The sequence below is a fragment of the Callithrix jacchus genome, chromosome 7, assembly GCF_049354715.1.
Source record: "Callithrix jacchus isolate 240 chromosome 7, calJac240_pri, whole genome shotgun sequence".
Classification (NCBI taxonomy): Eukaryota; Metazoa; Chordata; class Mammalia; order Primates; family Cebidae; genus Callithrix; species Callithrix jacchus.
This window is the reverse complement of record NC_133508.1, coordinates 128959205-128985673: the sequence shown is the minus strand read 5'-3', so window position 1 is coordinate 128985673 and position 26469 is coordinate 128959205. Positions and strand designations below refer to the sequence as shown.

General features: G+C 36.1%; 1 protein-coding gene across 5 annotated transcripts; it reads right to left on the bottom strand.

Moving 5' to 3' along the window:
* Positions 1–1650: 1650 nt before the first annotated feature.
* On the bottom strand, positions 1651–26469 carry CDC7 (cell division cycle 7). 5 transcript variants are annotated; one of them, XM_035252122.3, is made up of 13 exons: positions 26362–26469; positions 25759–26271; positions 25481–25659; positions 18333–18416; positions 17888–18023; positions 14619–14712; positions 14385–14527; positions 12979–13228; positions 12241–12336; positions 11266–11444; positions 10383–10465; positions 7058–7207; positions 1651–3370 (listed from the first exon to the last, which is right to left on the bottom strand). In XM_035252122.3, the coding sequence occupies exons 3-13, from the start codon at positions 25593–25595 to the stop codon at positions 2973–2975; spliced, it is 1728 nt and encodes a 575-aa protein (XP_035108013.1). In that variant the 5' UTR covers positions 25596–25659; positions 25759–26271; positions 26362–26469; the 3' UTR covers positions 1651–2972. The 5 variants fall into 5 exon arrangements, with proteins under 5 accessions (XP_035108013.1, XP_078188537.1, XP_003733539.1 ...); XM_078332411.1 differs by lacking the exon at positions 25759–26271 and having other exon boundaries at positions 25481–25676; XM_003733491.5 differs by lacking the exon at positions 25759–26271.

Below are 26469 nucleotides of genomic sequence, written 5' to 3'. Positions count from 1 at the left end.
GCATATGCTTTCCAAGTAAGGTTTATTTTGCCCATTTTGAACTTTTCCATATATTAGTTTTTCAAAGCACTCAAAATAGAGATCAAGAACAATTGTGGCCTTTAATTCATTGTCTTCTACAGAGAAAAAAATCAGGTCAGATTAAACTCTTGAACTGTTAGAATTACTTTTGTTTTCCAAACTTCAGTTTTATAATTTTCTTTCAATTTGTAATCGCTTTCCTAAGATCATGCCTTTTTACTTTAGATAGCTAAAACATCAGTTTACTAAATACTTGCCTTAGCACTGACCTTTGTGGTTACTTTGTTGAAAATTGTGCTGTAACTTGACACAGTATTAACTACTTCTGATTACTAATCTGGATGTTTGATAATATCTACCTTTCACGAAAGGAAGACAGTTCAGACACATAATTTGACAAAATTAGGAAACAGCAACATCAGTTCTATGAACATGGGAAAAAATCTGAACAGAGTTGACATTTCTGCCTGGTGTTAGACAGTGTTCTTTAAAGACCACAGACAACATGCACAAATGTAGGCGGAAACAATACATCTGCAGATACTGGCAGACGGCATTACCCTCCAAATTTGGCCAGTTTCTTAAGATAAATAACTTTTCAGTGACGTGCAGGGCTGAAATTACATAAACAACAGAAAATTACTAAGACTTAAGTCTACGAGTTTTGTGGGTTTCAAGATTTTATGCAATCAATATTCTGACATCTGTAACACTATTTGGTCCCTAAAATGCTGATGCCAGAAACAGTAAGATATTAATGTTTTACTTGATGACTTTTGTTTAAATCTTGAAATAAACTATGATTAATTCTCTGGAATAACCATTATTGAGCCACATTTTTATTTAGGTCATTAAGACAACTATAATCATCTCCTTATAAGGAAAAGTTTCATTAAAAATGCTAGAGAGCTCAGCCTCTTTAAAAAACCAATACTTGCAGCTTGTTATACTAATAGTCCTAAATGTCTAAGGCTTATTAAATGAAAATACCCATAACAGTTTTATCGAGCCTGAGCACTAAGAATTTTAAAAACTGACAATGGAAAATAGCTGAATATTCTGGAAACTTCCGTAAGAGGAAATGGCATTATCTAGTTACCTTCTTAGTCTATCCCTAAAAATGACTATTTTGCCTAATAGTCATTAGAGACATCTCCCATTATAAAATGGTCTTTAGAAGGCTTAAAAACCTGAAAAGTATGCAAATAGAGGCTCCCTGCTAATTCTGATTTAGCACATTGGGAATATTTGTCCAAAATTGAGGTAATATTCTTCAGTGGGACTGAAAATCCCTGATAACTAATTTGTAACATTAGATATCTTTAAAAATACTAGCTCCCCTTTACTTCCCCTGATTATCAACCACATTCTGTGCTGTTAATGGAAAGTTAAAACACCAGCTCTAAATAAACTTTGTTAGAGAATGTCTCCCTATCTACCCTTTTGGTAAATTTTTCTTCCTCTTAATTTCTGAGTATATGTTAACCTGACTGTTTTGTTAACATACTACTAGCTCACCAACTGCTGAAGAAATCTCATCATTCACCCATAAAGAAAAAATTATTCCCAGTGGTCAATTAAAAAAAAAAAAGCTATCATTTTTCAAATAAGTAGTCTGACATAAAAAAATATAAAAGGATAACTTTATTAAATATACAAATTCAACGGCATTCAATTTTTAAAAACAGATTATGGCATAAGAGCAGATGAATGGTAATGGTTTATATAGATATATCCTATATTTACCAAATAGGTTAGGTACATATACTGACCTATCAGTTCTCAAAATAACAAAATGAATGTATGTCTCTAAACTACATCTGTATTCTATGACTACTAAACAGGAAATATGTCAGCTGACCCACCCACCAGACTTTTTCCCATTGGAAGTTTGATACACTGTCACTGATATATGTCATTTCTGAATATACACCTCTATCTTGGGTTCTTTTCTACTTTGCCTACTTCATTATCTCTCTTCCCAACCCACCTAAGACTTAGTCAAAACTGGATATAGAGATCTGGATGGCTCTAGGCAGAGGAAAAAATCTCCAACAATATTATCAACTCTATCCACTTTTCCTTTCAGCACCTACCTAGTTATATCTAAGATGGTGTGAAAAAACATATAATTCAAAAAAGAAAAGCATCTGGACTATCAACCTTCACCTTGGTCCTGCAGCTTCCCTTTATCAACCAGTGTATGTATTATTTTACATTCCCAACTGTAAACACATGCAATATTTAATAAAACATCCAGAAACTTTGTGGTCAGCACCATATAATTTCTGAGGAAAATGTTTTAAGTAGGGGCAGAGAAGAAGAAAAATCAAGAGAAGCCATTGAGAAAAAATGGCCAGTCACACTAAAATGCTTTCATAAAATATGTTTTAAAAATGGATAAATTCAATTTTAAGTGATATTTTGTCCTTGACCAACATTTCCTCCTTGTTTTAGTGTTCATAAAAGGCATAAAATGTACCTCTAGAAAGGAAATTATTTTCTTTACTTACAAAATTGTTAGAGCACCAGCACCAGGTTGAGCTTTCCCAAAGTATACATAGCTCGTAACTCTAAACAACCTATAAATTCTTTTGATTCATTTTAATCCTCATCACATCCATTAATTTTAATTAATTAAAACTAAAACTGCTACTTTTTCTGCATATGTCAGTGAAAGGTAACTAGGGAAACTAAAAATGTGACCTAAGAGGAACCCACCTAAAATCTACTTAGGTGGGTTTAACTCAAAGAAGATCATGTTAGTCCCAAGAACTATCCCAGGAATTTTAAGTAATCTTAATCTATATTTTAGAATGTGCCACCAAACACTACAATGTTAAAATAAATTACTCATCCTGTTGTGGTCTCTAAACAAGAACTTATGGCTCTTACCAAGTATTCTTTTTTATTTTACCCCTAAACTGTCAACTTTAATTGAAGACCCATCATCACAAGCTCATATCTTTAAAAAATGGATGCAACAAAGCTTCTTCTGCTGTTATTCTTGAAGCTGGATTTAGATCTAGAAGTTTATCAAGCAGATCATAAGCTTCATCAGGTACATCATTCCAGCCTTCTAAATTGGTAGTATACTCATCAAAACAACGTTCACAGCTATTATTGTCCCCCTTTTTAAATGAATTCCCTGAGTATTGTCCTGGAGATGTCTGTATGAGGTGAGAAGCTTTCCGGTCAGTCTCCTCTGAAAAAGTTGGTTGATGAGAACCAGGCCCTTGTAGTGCATCACTTGTTAACTTGGGAGTGTTAGAATCCATACCCCTGAGTCTCTCACAGAGTTTTCTCAAGTCTTGTGCTGGAACTTCTTTGCTACATAATACTGATTTGCCTAAAAGCAAAAGAAGAAAAAACAACAAAGGAAAAAACCATTTTATTATTTGAATATATCAGAAGCCTCTCTCATGAGGAACATGAAAGTCCAAACATATGCTTTATGGACACACACACACATGCGTGAGACAAGAGTAACACATGCTATATTTAAGTTGTATTTGAATTGCATAGTGGGAGATAAAGTGGGAGACAGTAAGTAAAAAGCAGTGATTTACGAGCTATGCCAGGCACTCGCTTGACTCTGCTAATTTGTCCAGCCTCAACATCATTCAATAATCTTTAGCTAGCTGCAGCTCCCACACCCCCACTCTACTTCCTTTCCAGGCTTCTATGCCTTTGACTACATGACTCCTGTCTTTGCCTAGGATGCCCTGCATGCCTTGTGTGTGCCCAGGACACTTTCACTGACATCACCATTCAGTTCAAGAATCACCTCTGAGGCCTGACACCCTCAGAGAAAGTTGACCAGTTTCAGCTTCTATCATATCTTGGGAGGAGTTCCATTATTACTTTTGCTATCCTATATGTGTCTGTCCACGTACTATACTGTGAGCTCTTTGAAGATAGGAACTGTCTTATTTATCTTTGAACTCCCAAAACCCAGGCCTATGCCTGGTACATATTACATGCTCAGTTAATGTCTGTTGGACTGGATAAAAAGGCATTATTGATTTCAACAACTCTGTTCAAATGACACATCCTTAGAGATGCTGTTCTTGACCAACCTATCCGAAATGAGCCTCCTCACTACATTTTTCCTTTCATCTTTCTCAGTACCACTCATTTCTCATAGTATTTGTGTTCTCTTCCTCACTAGAATTTAAGCTCTGTGAAAGCAGACTCGCACCAGTACCTGGCACACATAAAGCCCCAGTAAATATTTCTGAATGAACAAATAAACAGCATCACAGTTTTTAAAAATGTTTTTGAAATAACTTCCTGATGTGTTTATTATCAGATGTACAAAAATAAGTTAATCACACAAATGGCAATCTTGTATTATTTTTGCCTTGCATTTCCTTATTAAACAGAAATGTACTAAATATACTAAACAATAAGTACCACAACACTTAGATGCCTTTCTGGGAATGCTGATTGTCAACAAAGTCATTATTACCTTTACATTTTCTGAACTAACTATTGGATTGGTGTATTAAGCCAAGAAAAAAAATGGGCAGGGGGGAAGGAAACAAAAGGGAGAAGAGAGAAAACAGAAGAAACAAATTACCGAAAACAAAATTTGCTGAGGGTACAATATGCCAATCCTTTTTAACTTTTAAACTGATTCTATCATTCCTATTCTCTTTAGAAAATTATAGCCAGAGGGGAATACTCATATAGTTTTATTCCTTTATTAGCTTGTTCTGAAGTCATAAAATAATTAGTAGTATATGTTATAGCATGTCACCAAGTTACACAATATGATTTTTTTGTATGACCAAAAAGAGGGTTCATTTAAAATATTCAGGAAAAATAACTTAAACTAATGCAATCAGTCAACTTATTTTGCTACAGACTATTATGTGTCAGGAATGTTTCAGCTCAAGACTTTTCTTTTTAATTTATTCAACACAATTCGCTGTGTACTTAATGACAACCCACAATGGAGCCAGGTCTAAGGGCTGAGGACAGTGGAGTAGGTTACAGATAAGAGAAGTAAAGGTGCTCTCACTGCTAATCTCAGCCAAGTAATTTCTTTAGGTTACAAAGGGGAACACAGTGGTGTTTGTTGAAATTTTGAGGCTTTTATACTCACTCCAAAGTTACAGTAAGATCTGACTAAAATAACTACAGATGTTATACTAATAGAACTAAGACTAGTGCTATGGCATTATTTGAGATGGAGTCTCGCTCTGTCGCCAGGCTGGAGTGTAGTGGCGTGATCTTGGCTCATTGCAACCTCTGCCTCCTGGGTTCAAGCGATTCTCCCAACTCAGCCTCCTAAGTAGCTGAGACCACAAATGCGTGCCACCATGCCCGGTAAATTTTTGTATTTTTAGTAGAGATGGGTTTCACCATGTTGACCAGGATGGTCTCAATCTCCTGACCTCATGAACCACCCGCCTCGGCCTACCGAAGTGCCAGGATTACAGGCATGAGCCACTGTGCCCAGCCCTATTTTTTTTTTTAACATATGAGAACAAGTATTACAATGATAAATCTCTAAAAGCTCTTGCTTGCTGTCATGGTACTTGATCTGGAGTATTTTTGTGTCAGATGTTGTACTTCCATTGTTGGCCCTGATTATAACTTGGTTTACCAAATGGGAGAGATTCAAGCTCTTCAATAAAATATTTTGGTGTTGGCTGATAGACTTCATGTTCATAAACGTCTCACAAAGTTAGTTAATAGTAGATGAAAGTTTTCTCAGTTGAGAATAAACAAACTTGTTATGATTATTATTATATAAGAATACCATTTCTAAGATATCAATCTTGCTTTCCATTCATGGTTACTTTTCCCTTGTATGTCCTACAATAGGTACAAGATAGTTAAAAACTGTGGACTGACTTGGCTGTAGAAGAATATTTTGGCAAGCTTCTATTATCATGAGGCTTTCTTCACAACCACCACTAAGTTTTTCTTGTATATTAGACCATAGCACTGATGCCTAGGCAAGGGTAGTAATTTTTGCAGTGGTTCTTAAAACACCAGTAGTTTCTTAGTCAAAATCACTTGTTTTTTTTTTCAAACTAACAAGACTGGAGCCTTCGTAAGTATCTTACTTTTCTGAATCATATTTTCCAAGAATGGATAGAGGGGCAGGCATATGTATTTCTTAAAGATTCGCAGATAATTCTAACATGCAAACCCCAGTTAAGACACAATGATCCTGGGGCTGAGCACAAGGCAGCCTCGCTACTCTGGAGGTAGGCTGGCTGAAACTTTGTCCCCTGAGGTGTTCCATATTGTGTGGCAGTAAGCTGACTCAATCATACTTTTTCCTTGGGAAAGTATTAACTATAATTGAGCTTGGAAAATAAACATTAAATGGACATTTGAGTTCAGGTTGTTGGCCAGAGCAAGGCTGAGATAATTCTCACATGCCCTATGAAGTACACTGCATCTCCCAGTCTTGAAGAACTTGCATGGCTGAGTTGACATCCATGTCCAATATATGCTTACAATAATATTCCATCAATTGACACCTTCTATGCATTTTGCTTCTCTGCTACCCTAAATTCACACAACCTGACAACACACATTTCTATTCTCTTCCCCAGTCCTTATTACACTATATTAACAATTAACTGTTTACTTGTTAGTATAGCCTATGATCATTTAAGGCAAGGACACTCTAGGTACCAAGACGTAGTGCATCTGATGCTTAAAATACAATAAAAAAGTAAAACATATTATTAAAGATATTTATGTAACGAAAGTGAAACCATAACTAAAAGGAGTTAAGATTTTACTCTTTATTCTTTTAATATTACAAAGGCAAACTTTAAATATTGCAATAATGTATTACTTTGTGTTTAAAAAGATTAAATGATTATATGTATAGAGGAGAGGTGATGATAAATTTATTTTTAAGCAATTGAAGAATTTTCTACTTAATATTAGAACTTTATCAAGACTGAATGTTTATTTGTAAAGAGAGTTTCATAATAATTTATTAAGCAATTTGTAGGAGATAATCAAAGGCATTTGTTTTGTTCTGTAACACAAAACTGCTTACCAAAAGTTTTAGCAGCTTGGATAGTTTCTCTGGATCCCCGAATTGTCATAATTTGGGCCAAAGCAGTTAAATCATCACTTGCTTTATAAAATGGATATCGTCCACTAAGCAAAGAAAGAAATATGACACCTGCAGACCACATGTCGATTGCTGTAACAGAAGATAAATTTTAAAAATAAATTTCAAATATATAATTTTATTATCTAAATCAATAGTTCTCAACATTTACTATGCATTAGAATCATCTTGGGAGCCTTAAAAAATTCAGATGCTCAGACCCAGAGATTTTGATTGCACAGTTCTGAAGCAGTTCAATGTTTTAAAAAAGTTCCTCAGGTGATTTTAATATATAACCAGGATTAAGAATCCTCTCTGCAAAATATAATGTTTCCTTCTAGAGCAACATTTGGTACATTTAAAAGGATATTTAGTCATTAGGAAACACTAAGTAAATGTACATTTTATAAGATCAAATGGAATCCAAAAATAGCTATGTGGGAAAAAATCCAGATGATCCTCGAGTATGACATACCATACCGGTCAAAGGGCTTTCATTTTAGTGAAAAGTAATGAACATTAGAAGGTCTTCTTCAGCGGACACTAGCACTAACTACTGCTCTAGAAACTTTTAAAAAGTTATATTTTTGTACAGTTGTGAAGACTAATTTTTGTGAGTACAGAGTAGATGTATTTATTGATAAGGCATATGAGATGTTTTGATACAGGCATGCAATGTGTAATAATCACATCCTGAAAATAGAGTATCCATTCCCTCAAGCATTTATCCTTTGTGTTACAAACAATTCAATTATCTTCTCTTTTTTGAGACAGGGTCTCGCTCTGTTGCCCAGGCTAGAGTGCAGTGGAGCCGTCTCAGCTCACTGCAACCTCTGCCTCCCAGGTTCAAGCAATTCTCGTGCTTCAGCCTCTTGAGTAGCTGGGATTATAGGTACGCGTCATCATGACCAGCTAATTTTGTTTTTCTTTTTGTAGTTTTAGTAGAGACAGGGTTTTGCCATGTTGGCCAGGCTGGTCTCAAGCTCCTGGGCTCAAGTGATCTGCCTGCCTCGGCTTCTCAAAGTGCTTTTAGTTATTTTAAAATGTACAATTAAATTATGATTGACTATAGTCCCCCTGTTGTGCTATCAGATACTATGTCTTATTCAACCTTTTTTTTGAGATGAGGTCTGGCTCTGTTGCCCAGGTTAAAGTGTGGTGGTGTGATCTCAGCTCACTGCAACCTCCGTCTCCCAGGCTCAAGTGATCCTCCCACTTCAGCCTCCTGAGTAGCTGGGACCACAAGTGTACAAGCTACTTTTTTGTATTTTTGGTAGAAATAGGGGTCTACCATGTTGCCCAGGCTGGTCTCGAGCTCCTGAGCTCAAGCAATCCACCTGCCTTGGTCTCCCAAAGTGCTAGGTTATTCATTCTTTATAACTAGTTTTTGTACCCGTTAGCCATCCCCACATCCCCCACACCCTGCCACTACCCTTCTCAGCCTCTGGTAACCGTCTGTCCCCTCTCTATGGGTTGAACTGTTTTGATTTTTAGATCCCACAAATAAGTGAGAACATGCAATGCTTGTCTTTTGGTGCCTGGCTTATTCCACTTAACATAATGATCTCTAGCTCCATCCATGTTGTTACAAATGACAAGATCTTTTTCATGGCTGAATAGTACTCCATTGTTTATAAGTACATTTTCTTTATCCATTTATCTGTTGGTGGACACTTAGGTAGCTTCCAAATTCTGGCTATTATGAATAGGGCTACAACAAACATGGGAGTGCAGATACCTCTTTGGTACATTGATATCCTTTCTTTTGGGTATATACCCAGCAATGGAATTGATGGATCATGTAGTAGCTCTATTTTTTAGTTTTCTGAGGAACATCCAAACTGTTTTCCATAGTGGTTGTGCTAATTTACATTCCCACTATAGGAAGTTTAATCTTCTGACTTCTGGCAGTTAAAGATTATGACTAGCTCAACTTCTTGTTAAAGAGTTCCTTGTTTTTTCTTTTAAGTACGTCTTTTCTAATTGTTGACCTCCTAGTATCACCAGGTTATATGCTCTCTATTCCTTTGGCTACTGTATCACTTGCCTGCCTTCCTTTATTTTCCTTTCTCTCTCTCTCTTTGAGATGAGATGAAGTTTTGCTTTTGTTGCCCAGGCTGGAGTGCAATGGTGGGATCTCAGCTCACCACAACCTCTGCCTCCTGGGTTCAAGCGATTCTTCTGCCTCAGCCTCCCAAGTAGCTGGGATTACAGGTGTGCACCACTAACACCTGGCTAATTTTTGTATTTTTAGTAGAGAAGGGGTTTCACCACATTGGCCAGGCTGGTCTTAAACTTCTGACCTCAGGTGATCCGCCCATCTCAGCCTCCAAAAGTGCTGGGATTACAGCATGAGAAACTGCACCCGGCCAAAATTAAACTTTTTTAGTTTCCTGTATGCTGTTTTCTTGAGTTTCTTGGCTCATGCCTCTATGCTAACTTCCCAGCCCAATTTACATTCTAAGACGTCATTTCTTTCATGAATTTCCTTCCATAATCTGTTTGGGTTAGGATAGTTCGATATTCCTTAAATACCTTGTATAAGTTTTATTACCATACTCAACAAGTTACTTTGTAATTATCTGATGGTGTGTCTTGACTAGTGTGAACAGATGATCTCATTTGTTTGTTTATTTTATCATTAGCAAGCAAGAACAGACATACAATGAATGAATGCATTTCTTCAAAGCCCAGAACTCAAGTGAATAGCAGGATTCATCTATTCATTCAAGATGTTTCCTGGATCCCAGCTCCATGATAACTCTGTAGATTGTGGAACACTTTTTTCTTTTTCAAAACCTAATTGGTATTATATTGTTTATATAATAACAAAAATTTTAATCAAGCACAATTGTATCTACATCACAGGAAACTTTTGTGGTATTAAGCAAGCAAATAAAATGCTTTAAGTCTCTGGCTGGCAAAAACTATTAAACAATTTTTCCCCCACAAAGGTGATATCAACAAAATTCCACAGATTACATTTTACATATTTGTTTATAAGATGGGAAGATCATCTTGTAAATAAATATGTGAAATGTAATCTATGGAAAAAAACTGTTAAAAAACAGGCAAAATTGAGATTAAAAACTTTCATAAACAATAGCATTAGTTCAAAAATAGGAATGCCACACTGCTAGAACTGCTTACGTAACTTAATTAAAAGCAGAAGAGCTCAAATATTACTTATAAATAGGCAGAGATCATAAAATAAAATGGACTGGGACAATCCATTTTAATTGGGTTCTGTATTTCCAGTACAACATACCTGTAGTTTGATTGGGGCACTTTGTCAAGACCTCTGGTGCTCTGAATCCAGGTGTACCTGCCCTAGGGGCAACCTGCTGACGCCTTATGATGAAATAAGATTTCTCTAGTTATGTTAAAGTTGAACTATTTAAGTCTAAAAAATAACATTCATTAATTTAGTTCAGCGTAAATTTTGCCTTGCTAACTATATAATAAGTATTACTATAAAGTGATAATTTAGTGTGATAAAAATTCTAGGTTTTGCTTCTACTGTTTTTTACACCCTCTATTAAGTCCCCAGACTTATTGCAGAAAGGTTTTAAAATAACTTCCAAGAATAAAAAGTATCAGTAGATAATAAGAGCCGTAATAGAAAAATAGAACCCAATACAATTTGCAGGTATAAAAATTCATTTCCATTTGGGGTAACTGATCACAGATATATATTTGAGTTAATCAGGAAAGGCTTTATGAAAGCCAAGTGTTGAAGGAAAGGGAGAAGTTTATGAGTCAAAGAGATGGGGGTCGGAGTAAGAGAGGAGCTCTACTGTTTGGTTCTGGTTACCCCACATAAGTGAGAATAAGAGAGAAAACAGGAAAGATCACATCAGCAAGCAAAATGTGTGATTCTAAGCTTCTAAAAAAGCCACTCCCTCCCAATTATCTGCATATAAGAGCAAATGTGCTTTCCAGAGTATATCCATATTAAATGAATAATACATGAAAACTGTTTATCATTTGCTCTTCAAGATACTACTGTTCTGCATCAAGGCCCACTGTAGTTCACTGATCTGTGTTGATCTCCTGCACTCACTAAATCAATTATCTGCCCAAATCAATGCAATTTCTAATCTTGTCTGGCAGCATGCTGGTGATTTTATAACACCATCAAAACACATTACCTTGAAAGGCAAATACTACAAACTTTATCTGTTGCATAGCAGTCACAGGTCAGGCTAGCTGGGCAAGAAATGGCAGTTTTCCTCATTACACCACTATTCGTAACTTTTGTAGAAATGGCCTTCTTTTTTGTTGCTAACTTTCTAGACAGTACATCCACAGTCTTTGACTGCTTCATGAGCTGTAAAAGAAAAGTCTTATTTTTCTATCTTTATGACATTTAACATGATGTCCTAAAATGCTAGCATGGCAAAAAGCAATAGCGGAAGCATAACTTTAAAAACTGCTGAATGGCTACTGGACTGCAAATAAACAGTTGTCTATTAAACAGCTGTCTATTAAAATGTTTAAGTTCTTCTTGGGTTTTTTTCTGTAAAGTCGCCTTATATTAAAATTTACTAATTAGTCCTAGCTTGGCCAACATTTTACTTATACTTACTTTATTAGAACTTTTCCTGATATATTGCGAAAATATAAAACAGTATGTTCTAGTGTCTAACTCCATTTCAGAACTGTAAACTGCACAAGTACATTGGCTAAAATCACAGTTTTAATTTGCTGCTCATGCTGTCTACCTATCAGATATCATAAGTCAATCTGAAATCATCTACGTAGTTGACAATTTTGTTAAACTTTACAAACATCTTTACACTAACAACTATGTGTCAGAAGAATTAGCTAGATGTAGGGAGCTCACACTCTAGCAATGACAGAAAAGCCCTTAATGTTCTAAATGTTCCTCTAGAGAAAGAGCAGTAATAGGTGACCAAAAATGAGGAAAAATTCCACCAGAAAAGTTCAGAAAAAAACTGGAGAAAACAAGTTTTGACTAACTGTTCACAGCAGCGATACCTTCTGCCAAAGCCAAACTCTACTTTAAAAAAATTTCTGATAATAAATGTTAATCTAGTTATTACCTAAAATTCTCTTCAGTGTATGACTGACTGACCATTGCACTATTAAGCTACATTACTTACTTTCACTGCAGGGCTCTCATGTGAAATGGAGCTGTGTATATTGAAATTTCTTTCTCCAAAAACAGAGCGCTGGACAAAAAGGCCTACAGATCCCTCCTACAATACCAACAAAAACAAGGAAAATAAGGATTATATCTGTAACACTTTCTGCCAGCTGTACTCTGCCATAGTTTTGAAAGAGTTAAATGAGATGAAACAAAAACAGCTGCATCCAAGTCATTCTCAGGCACCAAACCACTTCTGTGAAAGGAGAAAATAGTCTAGACAGAACTCAACACCCATACAATGTTATCATAGTCCATAAATATATATAACTAAAAAAAATTCAAAAACCACCTGCATGGATGTTACATTTTGCTGTGCAGCTAAAATGGAGATAGACACTTCAGACTTTCTCCCCTAAAACTAATCCTTTCTTTTAAAAAGGATAATTACTATGAACTTTTTAACATGCAGGGAAAATGTAATCTTTTCCATTTTTGTCATAAAATATAGTTTCATAATAGTTAATGTTAGATATTATAAACTGACAAAGTAAATTTTAGTTTTAAAATGGTAAGCAAAATGATTCAGTACAAATCAGTACAAATTAGTGAAAATTTAATCAATACATATAACAAATGTAAAAAAAGGTGTTTTAAATTACAATTAGTATCCTAGTATTTTATCTCCCTCTGTTGGTTGAAGGAGTACATTTCTAAAACAGAGTCAGTACTTAACAAATAAAAGAGAGAGAACCTTTCCATCTTTTCCTTGTTTAATCTGAATTTGTGCATTTGTGTAGGGTCTTTTAACAGAAGCTTTTGTGGTGGACTGCTGATCCAGCTCCTTAGGTACAGGGCCACTCAATGGAATCTTGTTTCCCGTTATTACATGGGATTTGTTTTGTGAACACCTTTCCTGCTGAGCTTCAGACTGGACAAATTTGAGAAGCTCTATTTTCGTATCATGGGTTCCTTGGGCCAAGCCAAAGTCTACCAAGGCATACCTAAGAGACAAAATTAAGCATTTTTACTTATCTGTAACAATTAAAGCTTAGTAACATTGTAATACTCTTAAGCCATCCTCATAAAAACTGTAATTTTTGGGGGGAGGAATTTATAGCATCAGGAAAAAAGAAAAAAATTAAATTTTCCAGACAAAGTAAGAATTTAATAGCTAACTAGGATTTAAAATTAAGATGTATCCCACAATCAATCAAAATTTCTTTTTCCAATGGTCTGTGTTAATAAGGCAGAAGAGGAATACATAACATAAACACAATCCTTTGTTCTGATGGTGGCAGAGATGGCATCATAATATCATTTCTAGTTAAGCAAGTTTAAAAAAATTTAAATCATGGTTTTAAAATCTGATTTTATTAAAGAAAATTAAAAAGTCAGGGTTATAAAACCCCAAGAAAGAAGTTAGTTATAATCTTACTCCGTACAATACAAACCATTATATAAATAAATAGAGGTATTTATGCTATTTTCAGCTTATAATTTCTCTATAATTATAATCAGCATTAAAAAAGTATACATTAAAATAAAACCTTTGTGTTAAAACAGGAAATTGGCTATCATGTGGTCCAATCCCCTCACTTACTAGAAAAGAAAAATGAAGTCCAGAGATAAGAGACTTGTCTAAGGTCAAAAATTACTATATTCTTTCTAAGTCTCTTAGTTCAGTGCTATTTCCCCTGAACCATGGTACATCTAATAATGTATCTTGTTCCACGAATACAATTTTAATTATCTTCTTTACCACATTTCCCTTCCCCATCACAATGAAACTTTGAAACAGAAATAATGTGTATGGCTGTTGTAGTATGTTATGTTAAGTCTAAGAGATACCGGTCAGAGGATACAAAGTAGCAGATATGTAGGATAAATAAATCTAGACCTAATGCACACTCTGAAGACTACAGGTAATAAAACTGTACTGTATATGGAATTCATGCTAAATGAGTACATTGTAGCTGCTCTTGCCATAAAAACAAAAACAAAATGGATAACATAAATATTTACTTCACAATAGTAACTTTTTTACTATCTTTTTACTTTTTTACTAACATCATATTCAGTACCTTAAAATAGGCATTAACATTTTTTTTAAAAAAAGAGAAACAGAGTAAATATTTTCTGGTAACTCTTCATACTTACTTTTTCAAGCGCCTATTATATAAAAAATTGCTGGGCTTAACATCACGGTGAACAATACCAAACTGGTGGATGCGCTTCAAAGCTTTGAACAGATTAAACATATATTCCCGTACTTCTTGAAAGGAAAGAGAATTCAAAATGTCCTAAAATATTAAGTAATGAATGAAATGAGTTATAAATATTGCCTGCAGTTAAATATTTAGCTAATAAAAAGTCAAGAATATTAAAACCTACCAAAAACGACTCATGCTCGAGATAGGGCATAGCAATAACGACATGATCATTCTTCCTAAAGCAGTATTTAACTCCCATGACATTATCTTGCCCCCTAGTGGAAAAAGGCACAATGAACTTTTAGAGGAAAGGTCAGAGGAACGGAAACATATGCCTAAACAATATAATTTTAGCAATACATACATATTGGTAGAAAATTGACTTAAAATTCATCATCACATAATATAAACACAAGTGACTTGTGTTCTTGTGTTAAAGTTTTCTTTTAAAACAAAAATAGCACCAGTTTTGAGGTTACTATAATAATTCAAATTAAGTAATTTATAGTTTTAACTGGGGAAGTAGCAGAGTGAGAAAAAAGGGAAAAGATGAATAAGAACAAATTAGTAAGACTTAGCAGATAAGATGGTAACAGTAATAAATAAAGGTCACTAAACTAATAGAGCCAGGATTTGAACTCAGGCATTTTGCTCCAGATATATGCTCTTAATCACTATGCCACACTGCTTCATAAAAGAGGAAAACAGAACAAAGGTGATTTCCATGATTTTGAACCTAAGTAAGAAAACAATAGAGATATCAACAAAATAAATAGAGAAATCAGTAAAAAGAAGCATCTAAAATCAGACCTCATCATTTTGATAGAGATATCTAGATAAAGGACAAACCTTAAGTGAGAAAAGAATGAGAAGTCAGTGAGAGTATTTGAAGAGAAGTGATACCTAGAGATATGAAAACTAATAGAAAGAAAAGAAAACTAAGCTTGGAAGAAGACAAGTTAGAGAGCAAAATAAGAAAGGAATTTTGAAGGAAGAGTTATCAGCATGGAAGTCAAAGAGAATAACAACTGAGGGAAGGTTTTTAGTTTGGCAAAGAGTAATAACTGGTAATTTTTCAGGGAGCAATTTAAGTGGCAAGGAAGAAACTGAAGAAAAATGTAACACAGTGGAAGGTGAGCCTAAAGACAATTTGCCTGACTGCGTTGTCAGATCACAGGAAGGCATTTTTAGCATGTACTTTTTTGAAGCACAGAGAAAGAAAAAGTGGTAGAGGGAGAGAGTTAAAGTATGGAAAAAGGATTGATCACATTTAGGGTATAAGAACATATGCAAGCATTCTTTACAGAGGCCATTTCATTTTCTTGTCTTCTATAATATGCAGATGAAACAAACAGGGTTACTTATTCATTCAATATTGAGTGGGCACTGTTACTTGCTGTTAGGGGTGATAGACATTAGTGATACAATGGTGAATAAAATTTACACAATTTTTGGCCTCATGGAGTTTACTATCTAGTGACAATACAGATAATAACAAGGTAATTTATAATGACAGATTATGGTAAGGGCTTTGAAAGAAATCAAAAGACGATGTGACAACAACAAAAAAATAGGAGAATCTAACTTAATTCAGAGAAGACATCTTTCAAGCAGTGCTACTCTTTTTTTTCTCCTTAGAGATAAGGTCTCGTTTTGTTGACCAGGCTAGATGGAGTGCAGTAGTGTGATCACAGGTCGCTGCAGCCTCGAACTCCTGGGTGCAAGTGATCCTCCTACCTCAGCCTCCCGAGTAGCTGGGACTACAGGTGTGTGCCAGCATGCCTGGCTAACTTTTAAGTTTTTTGTACAGATGGGATCTTATTATGTTGCCCAGGCAGGTCTCAAGCTCCTAGCCTCAAATAATCCTTCCAAAGTGCTGGGATTACAAGCATGAGCTACTGCGCCTAGTTTCACTCTTGCTCAGATCAGAAGAGGAAAGGTCAGCAGGCAAAGACTGGGAGAAGTCTTCCCAAATGAGGAAACAGTCTGGGCAGTGGCCCTGAGGTAAGAAAGCTATTGAAACAAATCTGAGAAACTAGAGAAATGGAGCACAGTGAGGGAGGTGGGAAGATGGGCATAAGAAGGTTGAATTTTTTTTCAAACTACACATTGAAACACCATTGAAAGATTTTTAAGTGGTGGAATTAATGACCCAATTTAAGTTAGACACATAAGTATTTTATATTTGAAAGATCATTCTGGCTGCTGTGTGAAGACAGAATTAAGGGGAGAAAGAAGAAGCAGGCTACAGTAGTAGTCTACGCTTCAGCTGAGGTAGTGGCAGAGAAGATAGAAAGACATGGATGAAGTTCTAGATACATTTTAGAGGCAAAACAGCTAGGACTTAGTGATTAATGTGGTTTAGGAGAGAAACAGAGAAAATGAGGATGATTTCTAGGTTTCTGGCCTGAACAAGTGTGTAGATTGGGCCATCTGCAGAGACAGGTAGATAAAATATTTTCTGTGGTGGGTTTTTTTTTTGGCATGTTAAGGTTTAGTTTTAGCATATTAGGTTTGAGTATTTATCAGGCACCAAGTGGAAATGTTAAATAGGCAGGTGGATATATACAAACCTGTAGTTAAGATAAAAGGTCTGAGATTAACTATATACTTTTGGGAATCATTACTTTACACCAAGTGGAAATGGAGGACACTAAAGCGAATACAGAGAAACCCAAGAGCGAGCACGAGGAACTCCAACATGTAGGGGTCAGGTAGAAAGGGAAGAGCTGGCAGACATTGAAAATGAAAAGCCAAATGAGGGAAGAAGAAAGCAAGGAGGGTACGGCAGTACCAAAGTCAAAACAAGGGTTCAAGTCAATTGTGTTAAATGATGCTTAGAGTAATGGTTGACTCTATAGTTTCCAGTTTAGTATAGAGGAGAGCAGCCGCAATGAGTATTTAGTGAAAGGGAGGTGTGGAATGAAAACAATGTATGTAAATAATTTTTGAGAAGTCTGGCTATAAAGGGGAGCAAAGAAATGATGGAGCATGTGGAAGAAGGAGGGCAGTTTAGGAGGATGAGATACTAGATCATGTCCATATGTTGACAGAAATGACCTAGCAGAGAGAAACCATATCAGATGATTCTGTTATTCTAAATAAAGTATTAGATGAGGTTGTCAATAGCTGGGGAAATGTGAAATATGAGTTCCCTACATTTACAAAATAATGTAAATCATGAAAGCCAAGGTTTATGATTTAGCAGGAAGGTTACAAAAAGCAGTGATAAAAGACAGGAAATCAAGCTGAGCCTCAAGGGAAATCCAATCTGAAAGAAGTACTATAAATTTAACCATTGCGAGGTTAGAAAGAAAGTGCTAGCAAATTGCAAACACTTGACTGAAAAAGGCATTTAATTCACATATAATTTCATCATCCCTGCTAAGTATCTATTTTAAAATCTTATAAATTATATACAAGTTCAATTAAAATGTTTAAATTGCCTACCCAGCCACTGTTAGGCACTGAAGTTCGGCTGCAATTCTTATAGGATGACTTGTTGGAATCAAGTGTTTGAGAGCAATTTTCTCTTCAGGTCCTACTTGTAACTGTGCTGTGGCCAAATAAACAGAGCTGAAAGTGCCTGTAAAACAATTTATTAGATTTTCAATATCTGGTTTTTAAAAATGTTAATGAAACAATTCTAAGATAGATTGTAAAAACTGTTTCAATGGCATAATAGATTAAAACAGGACTTCATTTTACTGTAAATGTCTATTATTTATTCTTTCTTTGAGGTTGAAAAAGTTGTCATCATAATTGGTAATAAAACCATGGTCTTAATAATCTAAAAAGCGGTACATATTTTTAATAAGAAATAGTAACGAAAACCAAGATTACAAAAGGAAAACAGGAGGGAAAAAAACCTTGTAAAAATAGTAAAGCATATTACCTTCTCCAATTTTGTCCTTAATCTTAAACACATTACTAAGCTGTGGTACAGCTTCATAAAGCTTCTCAATATCTTTTTTAACACCTTTCAAGGAAACAAAAATTTAAAGTTTTAATCAATGACAGTATATTTTATAGTTTCTTAAAATTTAAAAAGCTCAATGAAATAAATTCTAAAACATGAATAATTAATTATAAATAAGTTTTAATAAAATTGTGATAAGATTAAACCCCTATCAAGTTGCTATAACTCACACACACACCTCTTGAACCAATAGACAAAAAGAATAGTCTCAGAATTAAATACACCAAATTTCTACTATACTGAAATTATATACTAATAAATACATTGTTACTGTATAAATTACACCACGATAAAGCAGCTAAATTTTTAAAATAACTAAACAATTTGTGCTGTGATCACTAGATGGCATGCCAAGGACACAATGTGATGCTCTTGAAAACTATTTCCCGTAAAGACAAAATCTTAAAAGCTTGGTGAAATTTTATGTTTTGAATATTCACACTATATTTTCAGAGAGAAGGCCTACTAAAGCTCTCAAGCATATAAAAAAAATTTTTTTTAATTTGTCCCAATTGCCAGTAGTATCCTTTATCCTTGACTGCAGATAAATTGCTACTTTTAAATAAATATCAGTTATTTATAAAAATGTACATGGTTAAAATAAGAGAGGCAATAATAAAGACCCAGTAAACGACGGGATACAGAAGAGAACTACCCAAGGGTCTTCAGATTTTATTACAGTACCTAGGCTTTACTAGCCCTACATTGCATAGGTTTAAGACATTTTCAAAGTACTTGCACAAGCATTATCTTTACAGATCTTCCCAATAGTACTGTGAACTTGGTGGAACAGGAATTATTATCCTGATTTTTCAGATAAGGAAACTCAACTTAGGGAGGTTAAATCATTTGCTCACTTTCACAGAGGTGTTGCTAATGTCTGCAGAACTCATTCTTTTATTTTTATTATATATATTTTCTAGTTTTCTTTTTTTTGAAACAGTCTTGCTGTGTCACCCAGGCTGGAGTGCAGTGACGTAATCTTCACTCACTGTAACCTCTGCCTCCCAGGTTCAAGAAATTCTCAGCCTCGTGAGCAGCTGAAATTACAGGCGTGTGCTACCACACCCGGCTAATTTTTGTATTTTTAGTAGAGACAGGGTTTTACCATGTTGGCCAGGCTAGTCTCAAACTCCTGACCTCAAGTGATCGGCCTACCTCAGGCTCCCAAAGTGATGGGATTACAGGCGTGAGCCACCGCACCTGGCCAGAAATCATTCATTTAAACACTGTTTTAAAAAATGCTCAGCAATGGGCATATTTAAAATACTAATAAATTTGGTGCAGCCATTAGTCCAGTAGAGGAAACATTCACTCTTAATACAAGGTGATACCTGTAATAAAAGAATGCATAATCTATTAGGTTGGGGAGGATTTCTGAAGGTGCTAGGAAGGCTTCAGTTGACAGCTAAGTTTTGTTCTGAACTATTAATCAAGCTGTGAAAGTGGAAGAAAACATTTTAGAAAAAATTAACTGTGTAAAGACAGGGAAAAAGAAAAAGAAAATAAGGCTTGGATGATTAGGGTGGGGGAGAGGGCTGAGAGACAATGACATACAATGTGGCCTGGGGTGGTAGCTCAGGCCTCTAATCTCAGCACTTTAGGAGACCAAAGGAAGAAGACTGCTTGAGGCCAGGTGTTTTGAGACCTATCTCTTAAAAAAAAAAAAATTAGCTGGGCTTTGTAATACATGCCTGTAGTCTCAGCTACTGAGACTGAGGCAGAAGGATACCTTGAGCCCAGGAGTTTGAGGCTACTAAAATATGATCGTGTCACTTTACTCCAGCCTGGGTGATAGGAGAGCAAAACCCGTATCAAAAATAATAGTAATAATAATAATAATAAATAAATAAAAGAAATAGAATGTGGCTGAGGAAGAGAAGAGCAGAGAATGCAAATGAAAGCTATACAAAGTTTTTAAGCAGAAAAATGAAAAGTGAAGAACAGATGTGAAGGGGAGGAGGAACATTAACGGCTGGAGAATAAGGGGCCAGGTAGATCTACTCCTGTGTTCTTTCCACTATATCAACTTGTCTAAGGAAATGCAAAGAACTTATTTAAATCACTCTCACCTTCCCATGTATTTCATATGTGGACTGGAGAACCTTCATGGATTTCAATGCAAGAGGCAACATAAATAGCAATTATGTGTACTACTTTAGAGATGGGGGCTTAAATTACAATCCTGGCTCCACTATTTACCAGCTAGTGACTTTCCTTGAAGACACAGCTTATCTCTGTGAACCTGCTTTCCCAACTATAGGAAAGGAGTAGTAATAATAGCCATGCTACTGAGATACTGTGAGGATTAAATGAAATAATATATAAAAGTAAAGCTTTTAATACAATGCCTGGCACACAATACATATTAAATAAATGACAATGGTAACTTATTGTTGTGGTTATTGTTATTTCTGTAGGGCTTCTCCTCTTATTAGGCCCTCTGTTTGAAATGCTTTTCCCTTATAACTTAGTGAACTAGCTCAATTGTCACAGCTTCCTCTGACATCCTACTTAAATTAGCATTCCTTCCATTGTCCTACTGCCTTCAGAGTACTTATCTACTATAACATTATCCTGTTTATTTATTTCTTCACTGACTCCTCCCACTAAAATATAAGCTCCATCAGTACAGGTTCCCTGTTTGTATAAATCATTGCAATTTATAGTCAGAACAGTGCCTGGCATATTTGTTGAATAAATGACTTATTACAGTCATTATGGGCATCCAGAGACAGCTGGAGCAAAAAGAGCAAAAGTTCAGAAGTCACAACAGAATGAAGACAAAGTATCAGCTATCTCACTATCAGCTATTACACCACTTCATCCTACAACTAAAACCAAGGCCTGAGAGAAAAGTTGGCTTTCTAGCAGTCATTATGACATTGCCATAGTCAATTACAACCTTTCTTAATGAGTCAATTCCAAGGAGCTTCAAGTTCCATAAAGTCACAGGAAAAGTACCATGAATGGGCACATGTTCAATTTGATACTACCTTTCTTTGACTCTAAGAGACAATTTTAACAACTCTGGAACTGGGATATATCTTAACAACTGTTGTCAGCCAGCATCAGAACTCAAAGAATAGGTGTCAGTGACTTAAAGAAAATTAGAGAAGCATTCCTTTAACCCCTAAGAGCTAAATGGTTGTAGGGAGGAGCAGTAGAGATGGTGAAGCAGTAACATGCAAGGCGAGCTCCAAAAATTGAGCTCTTGTTAAAAATCCATTAACACAAGGTGGGCAGATAACCTGAGGTCTGGCTAATACTGTGAAACTCTGTTTCTACTAAAAATACAAAAAAAAAAAAAAGTCCATTAACAATGGCTTTCTATTTTTTATTGGATTCTTCAAGAAATTCTGAATCACACTACTGTATATAGAACAATACTGTGAGGGAAAATCAGAATATTGATGCGTCTAAGTAAAAAAAGTAATTCTGAAGAGACAGACCTGAAATATTTTTTTATGTATGTACCGGAAATATGCAATTATTTGTCCAATTAGGTATAAAATAACTCTTTCAATAAGTACAAAATTAAACCAAGTCTAGATGTTATCCTGTTAAAGCTAAGTCACCATGTCACTATTTCGCTCAAAACCTTTAATGATTTCACATCTCATTCCATTAGAACACGTCTTTACATTAGAACACGTCTTTACATCTGTCTGACTTCACTCCAATTACCTTCCCCATTCTAGCCACAGTGACGTCCTTGCTATTCTTGAATGCCAGGCACACTCCCATCTCAGGGCCTTTGTACTTGCTGTTTCCTTTGTTTGGAATGCTCTTCCCCAAATATCTGCACAGCTCACTCCTCACCACTTTGAAGTCTTAGATCAAATGTTACAGAAGGCTCTAACCAACTATACTTACTAAAATTACAATCTTCTTCCCCAATACTTCCTATCTCCCTTTCCCTTTTGCATTTTCTTTGTAACACTAATCACTTTTGAACATAATATTTATTTCTTTTGTTTACTGTCTATCTCTGTCTACTGGATTGAGGGTGCTAATTTCTGTTTGATGTTTTGATTTATCCCTAGGCACCTAGAAAAGTATCTGTATATAATAGACAATAAATTTTCATCACATAAATGAAATGTTTTCATTATCTTATCATGGAATAAAACTGACACTCTAGGAATATAGTCATGGTTATTCTGGGCCTTCAGGTACTGTCTGGTTTACACCTCCTGTAACTAGGGGATAATATATAATGTAAGCCCAAACTGGGACACTCTTGAGTGAAAAGAAGGCATGAATAATAATTACATTGTGACAGTAGTCATTAATTAGATTTGTCTCAGGCAAACAAAGACCCTTTAGCCCATGCTTGGTATTGACAGCCTATACTTAATGGGTACTGAGAGCCCATTTTTGAAGCATGGAATAAGGGCATCATTGTAACATACAGAATGAAGCAAGCCTTCCTTCCAGTAGAGTTCACCAGTATGGAGGAGGCATTCAATATACAGTTTACATATCATTCTTTCACTGAACAGATCTTTCTCACCTATTAAAACTTGGCATATAGTAGATACTTAAAAAAATAAAAGCTTACTGGCCAGGCATGGTGGCTCACACCTGTAATCCCAGTGTTTTGGGAGGCTAAAATGGGAAGATTGCTTGAGGCCAGGAATTTGAGACTAGCCTGGGCAACACAGCAAGATCCTGTCACTATAAAAATTTTTTTAAATTAGCTGGCTGTGGTCGCACACACCTGTAATCCAAACTACTCAGCAGGCTGAGGGGGTAGGATTGCTTGAGAACAGGAATTAAGGCCGCAGTGAGCTGTAACTGCACCACTGTACTCCAGCCTGGGTGAGGGAGAGACAGAGACCATGTTTCCAAAAAAAAAAAAAAGGAAACAATCTACAGGGTCAACAATAAAAGCTGATTAAATATAATATGCAATGGACCTTAAATCCAGTTGTAGAATATTTACTACATGAGCAATATTCAAGATACATATTAAACAAAAAATGGAAATCAGAAATAAGATCCCAGACTCCAGCTCTCTTTAGGGAAACGCGCACACACACACACACACACACACACACACACAAAAGCAAAATAGCAATTTAGTTTCTAAAAAATGTAGTTATGTAAGCCTAGGAAGGCTAAAGGAATATAACAAAATGTCAACAGTGACAGTATTTCAATAATGGGAAAAGATTCTATTTTGGCTTTCTTTCCTTCAAACATTTCAAAAATCATGTTTATCAAAAAATGTTATAAAAATCTGACAAATTTCTCAAAATAAAGAGACATGCTATTCATCCATTACACTAGGTATTTTATTTTATATCCTTACATTAAATCATTCGTTTGAATACTTTCAAGCACCTACTATGTGCTGAACACTGTTAAGCTCTGGGAATGCAAAGATAAATAAAAAATCTCATCAAAAATATAACTTTATAAGGAGTAAAGCTGATGAGGTGCAGGCATATACCTGCCTCATGATCTAATTTGATTTACTTTTCCAATTAGATCACGAGACTGTTATGTGCCTGGACCTCATCAACTCTACTCCTTATTGAAGTTATGTTTATACAACTTTAGTTGTTATTGAGGATCATATTAAAAAAAGAAACATAAGAGTAATGTGTTAGCATGTTTTATAATTTATCATAGGTATTATTTATAATGTCTAATGTTCTGTTACATAAACACTACAAAATGTCTGAAATCTTCACCCCATTCTTTATTTTCCAGCAGATATTCAGCATATTAGAACAGTGGCATTCTCCTGAACAGATGCTAGAACCAAGTCAGAGTCATCTATTCAGATACTCTGCTGAAGTCACAAGGTACTTCAGAAACCAGAGGAGATCCTGCTTCCAAGGGGCTTATAGGAGAGACAAAATGCAGAGTCCTAAGCAATAGAAAAAGAATACTACTGTGTTACTGTGCTATGTGTCCATTGACTAGCAAGGGCAAGATGTACTAGAAAACAGCTAACTGCTGAAAAAATGTAAAGGAATAGAAACAGAATCCATGAAACTAGATGAAAGTGGCATTTTAAGATTATTCTAGCACCAGTGTACAAGGTGAACTGGAGGATGGAAAAGTTTAAGTAGGCGGTGTAGGTAAGAACTATTGTAAATCAAGAACAAAATGTAAGGAAATGAATTGACATGGTAAAAATGGGAATGGAAAGAAGACACAATGCCGTATCTATTACAAAGAAATAAAGTTGGTAACAATACGGGGAACACCTAAAAAGCATCAGCTGAGGATTAAAGTTTCGAGTCTAGGTAACTGGGATAACTGACTTCCATCAAAGCAAACAGTATGTGATGTCACATTTTTCTAGGGTGGGGTTATAAAGATCATATGGACAAAAAGTCAAAATAAGTATCTTTTGGACAAGGACAAAATTCACTTAAGACAAAGATGGAAATGATGATCTGGCTACCTTTTCAGAAAAAAAAAAATACAGTCAACTGGAACTCTTCTATCTCCTCTATTTAACAAGTATTTATTATTAATAAATGCCTACTATGTTCCAGGTCTTGTACCAGAGCAGAAATGAAGATACACATGTGAGTGTAAAAGAGCAAGCACCGCCTGACCCTGTTCTCTTCACCCTAAGGTCTGGGTTATGGTTAAACAATATTTCATGCTGTACAGTTAGATATGGTGCTTTATTATTGCTACAAACATTTCACATTTTTTTGCCAGTGACTTCTGCTTTTAAATACTTAAGTGATGATCTCCAATGTCAATTTCCAAATTTAAGTTTAACGTAATACGGTGAGTAGAGATAAGAACACAAGTACAGAAGAGAAATTTAATTTGGGCATCAACAAACTTCTGCGTTCTTAGTTACCAATATTGAGACCATAGCAACTCCGTAAAACACGTTGTATAACAGTCCTCCAAATTGCAATTCAGTCCTAAAATCTAGATCATAAGAAGCTCTGTAACACTGTCCTACGGAAACATACAACTCACTTTTAAGATTCAATCCACTTATTTTTTGAGAGCAACTGAAAACACAGAACTGTTGACTGAAAAATCTTTGCAACTGCACATCTCTAGAATTAAACACATACCTGAAAGTTTAAAATTCTGCTCGTTTTTTGTTAAAGAGCCGTCAGCCTGAAACAGGTCACGCTGGGGAGAAAAAGCCATAGGCTCATCCATCTGAATCCCCAAAGACGCCTCCATCACAAGACAAAAAGGGATGCAAAATGCCAGCTAAGGGGTTACATCCACAGGGGGAGAAAAGCAGCTGTGAAAATTAGAACACTGGAGAAGTTTAGAACACTCGCTAAACCACGCACTAAAAATATACCACTGCCCTGAAAGGGGCAAACATTTTTAAACGCACCATGTGTTCAAACCTCCACAGTAGGGCATACTGTGGTCATTTCTAAGGAATTCCATATGCTTTACTTTCACCTTTCAGAAACACTGGCAGGGGGCTGCAGGGAGAATTTCCAGGTCGGGGCACCCACGCAGCAGCAGGCGTGGTGGGGGAGGCGAGTCGGGCGTAGTCTGCGGGACCGCTTGGGGGAGGGGCCGAGCGCCGAGGGCGGTTTGAAGTTAGGAAAAGGACTGAGGAGGGAAACCATTTCGCCACTGACAGGGAGCGCCAGGAGGCTCGTCCAACGCCCCCGCCCCACGCAAGTTGATGGAGAACTGATACGACCCTGGGTCACGAGTGCCGGGCGGAGGAGGGGAAGGGGGAATGAATGGGAATCCTCCTGCCAGCCCTGATCGCTAGCACAGCCGGGAACTACCCGCTACCCTCGGGCCCGAGACCAAACCGGATGCTTAGTGCGCAAGCGCGCGACTTTCCCGCCGCAGGTCAGAGGGATCCCAAGGGGATCGAGGAACGGAACTGCACGGCGAGAAAACCGAAGTCACTATCCAGAATTCGTTCCTAATCCCTCACAATCCCGCGACATGGAACAAACTGTCGGAAACTCACAGTTTAAGGGAGTACGACTTCTGTGACCCCCCGGATGCCTGGGTCGCCGTCTCAAAGAGCTCCCCACCTACCGAGTCGATCGGACGCGCCTGCGCAGCACTTCCCGCC

Excerpts from the sequence above, each read along its gene's own strand:
- CDC7 (XM_035252122.3), bottom strand. The coding sequence starts at position 25,595 with ATGGAGGCGTCTTTGGGGATTCAGATGGATGAGCCTATGGCTTTTTCT. Across the intron at positions 13,229-14,384 it reads TATAATAGGCGCTTGAAAAA|GTATGCCTTGGTAGACTTTG; the intron begins GTAAGTATGAAG and ends TTTGTCTCTTAG. Across the intron at positions 11,445-12,240 it reads ATGAGAGCCCTGCAGTGAAA|CTCATGAAGCAGTCAAAGAC; the intron begins GTAAGTAATGTA and ends TTTCTTTTACAG.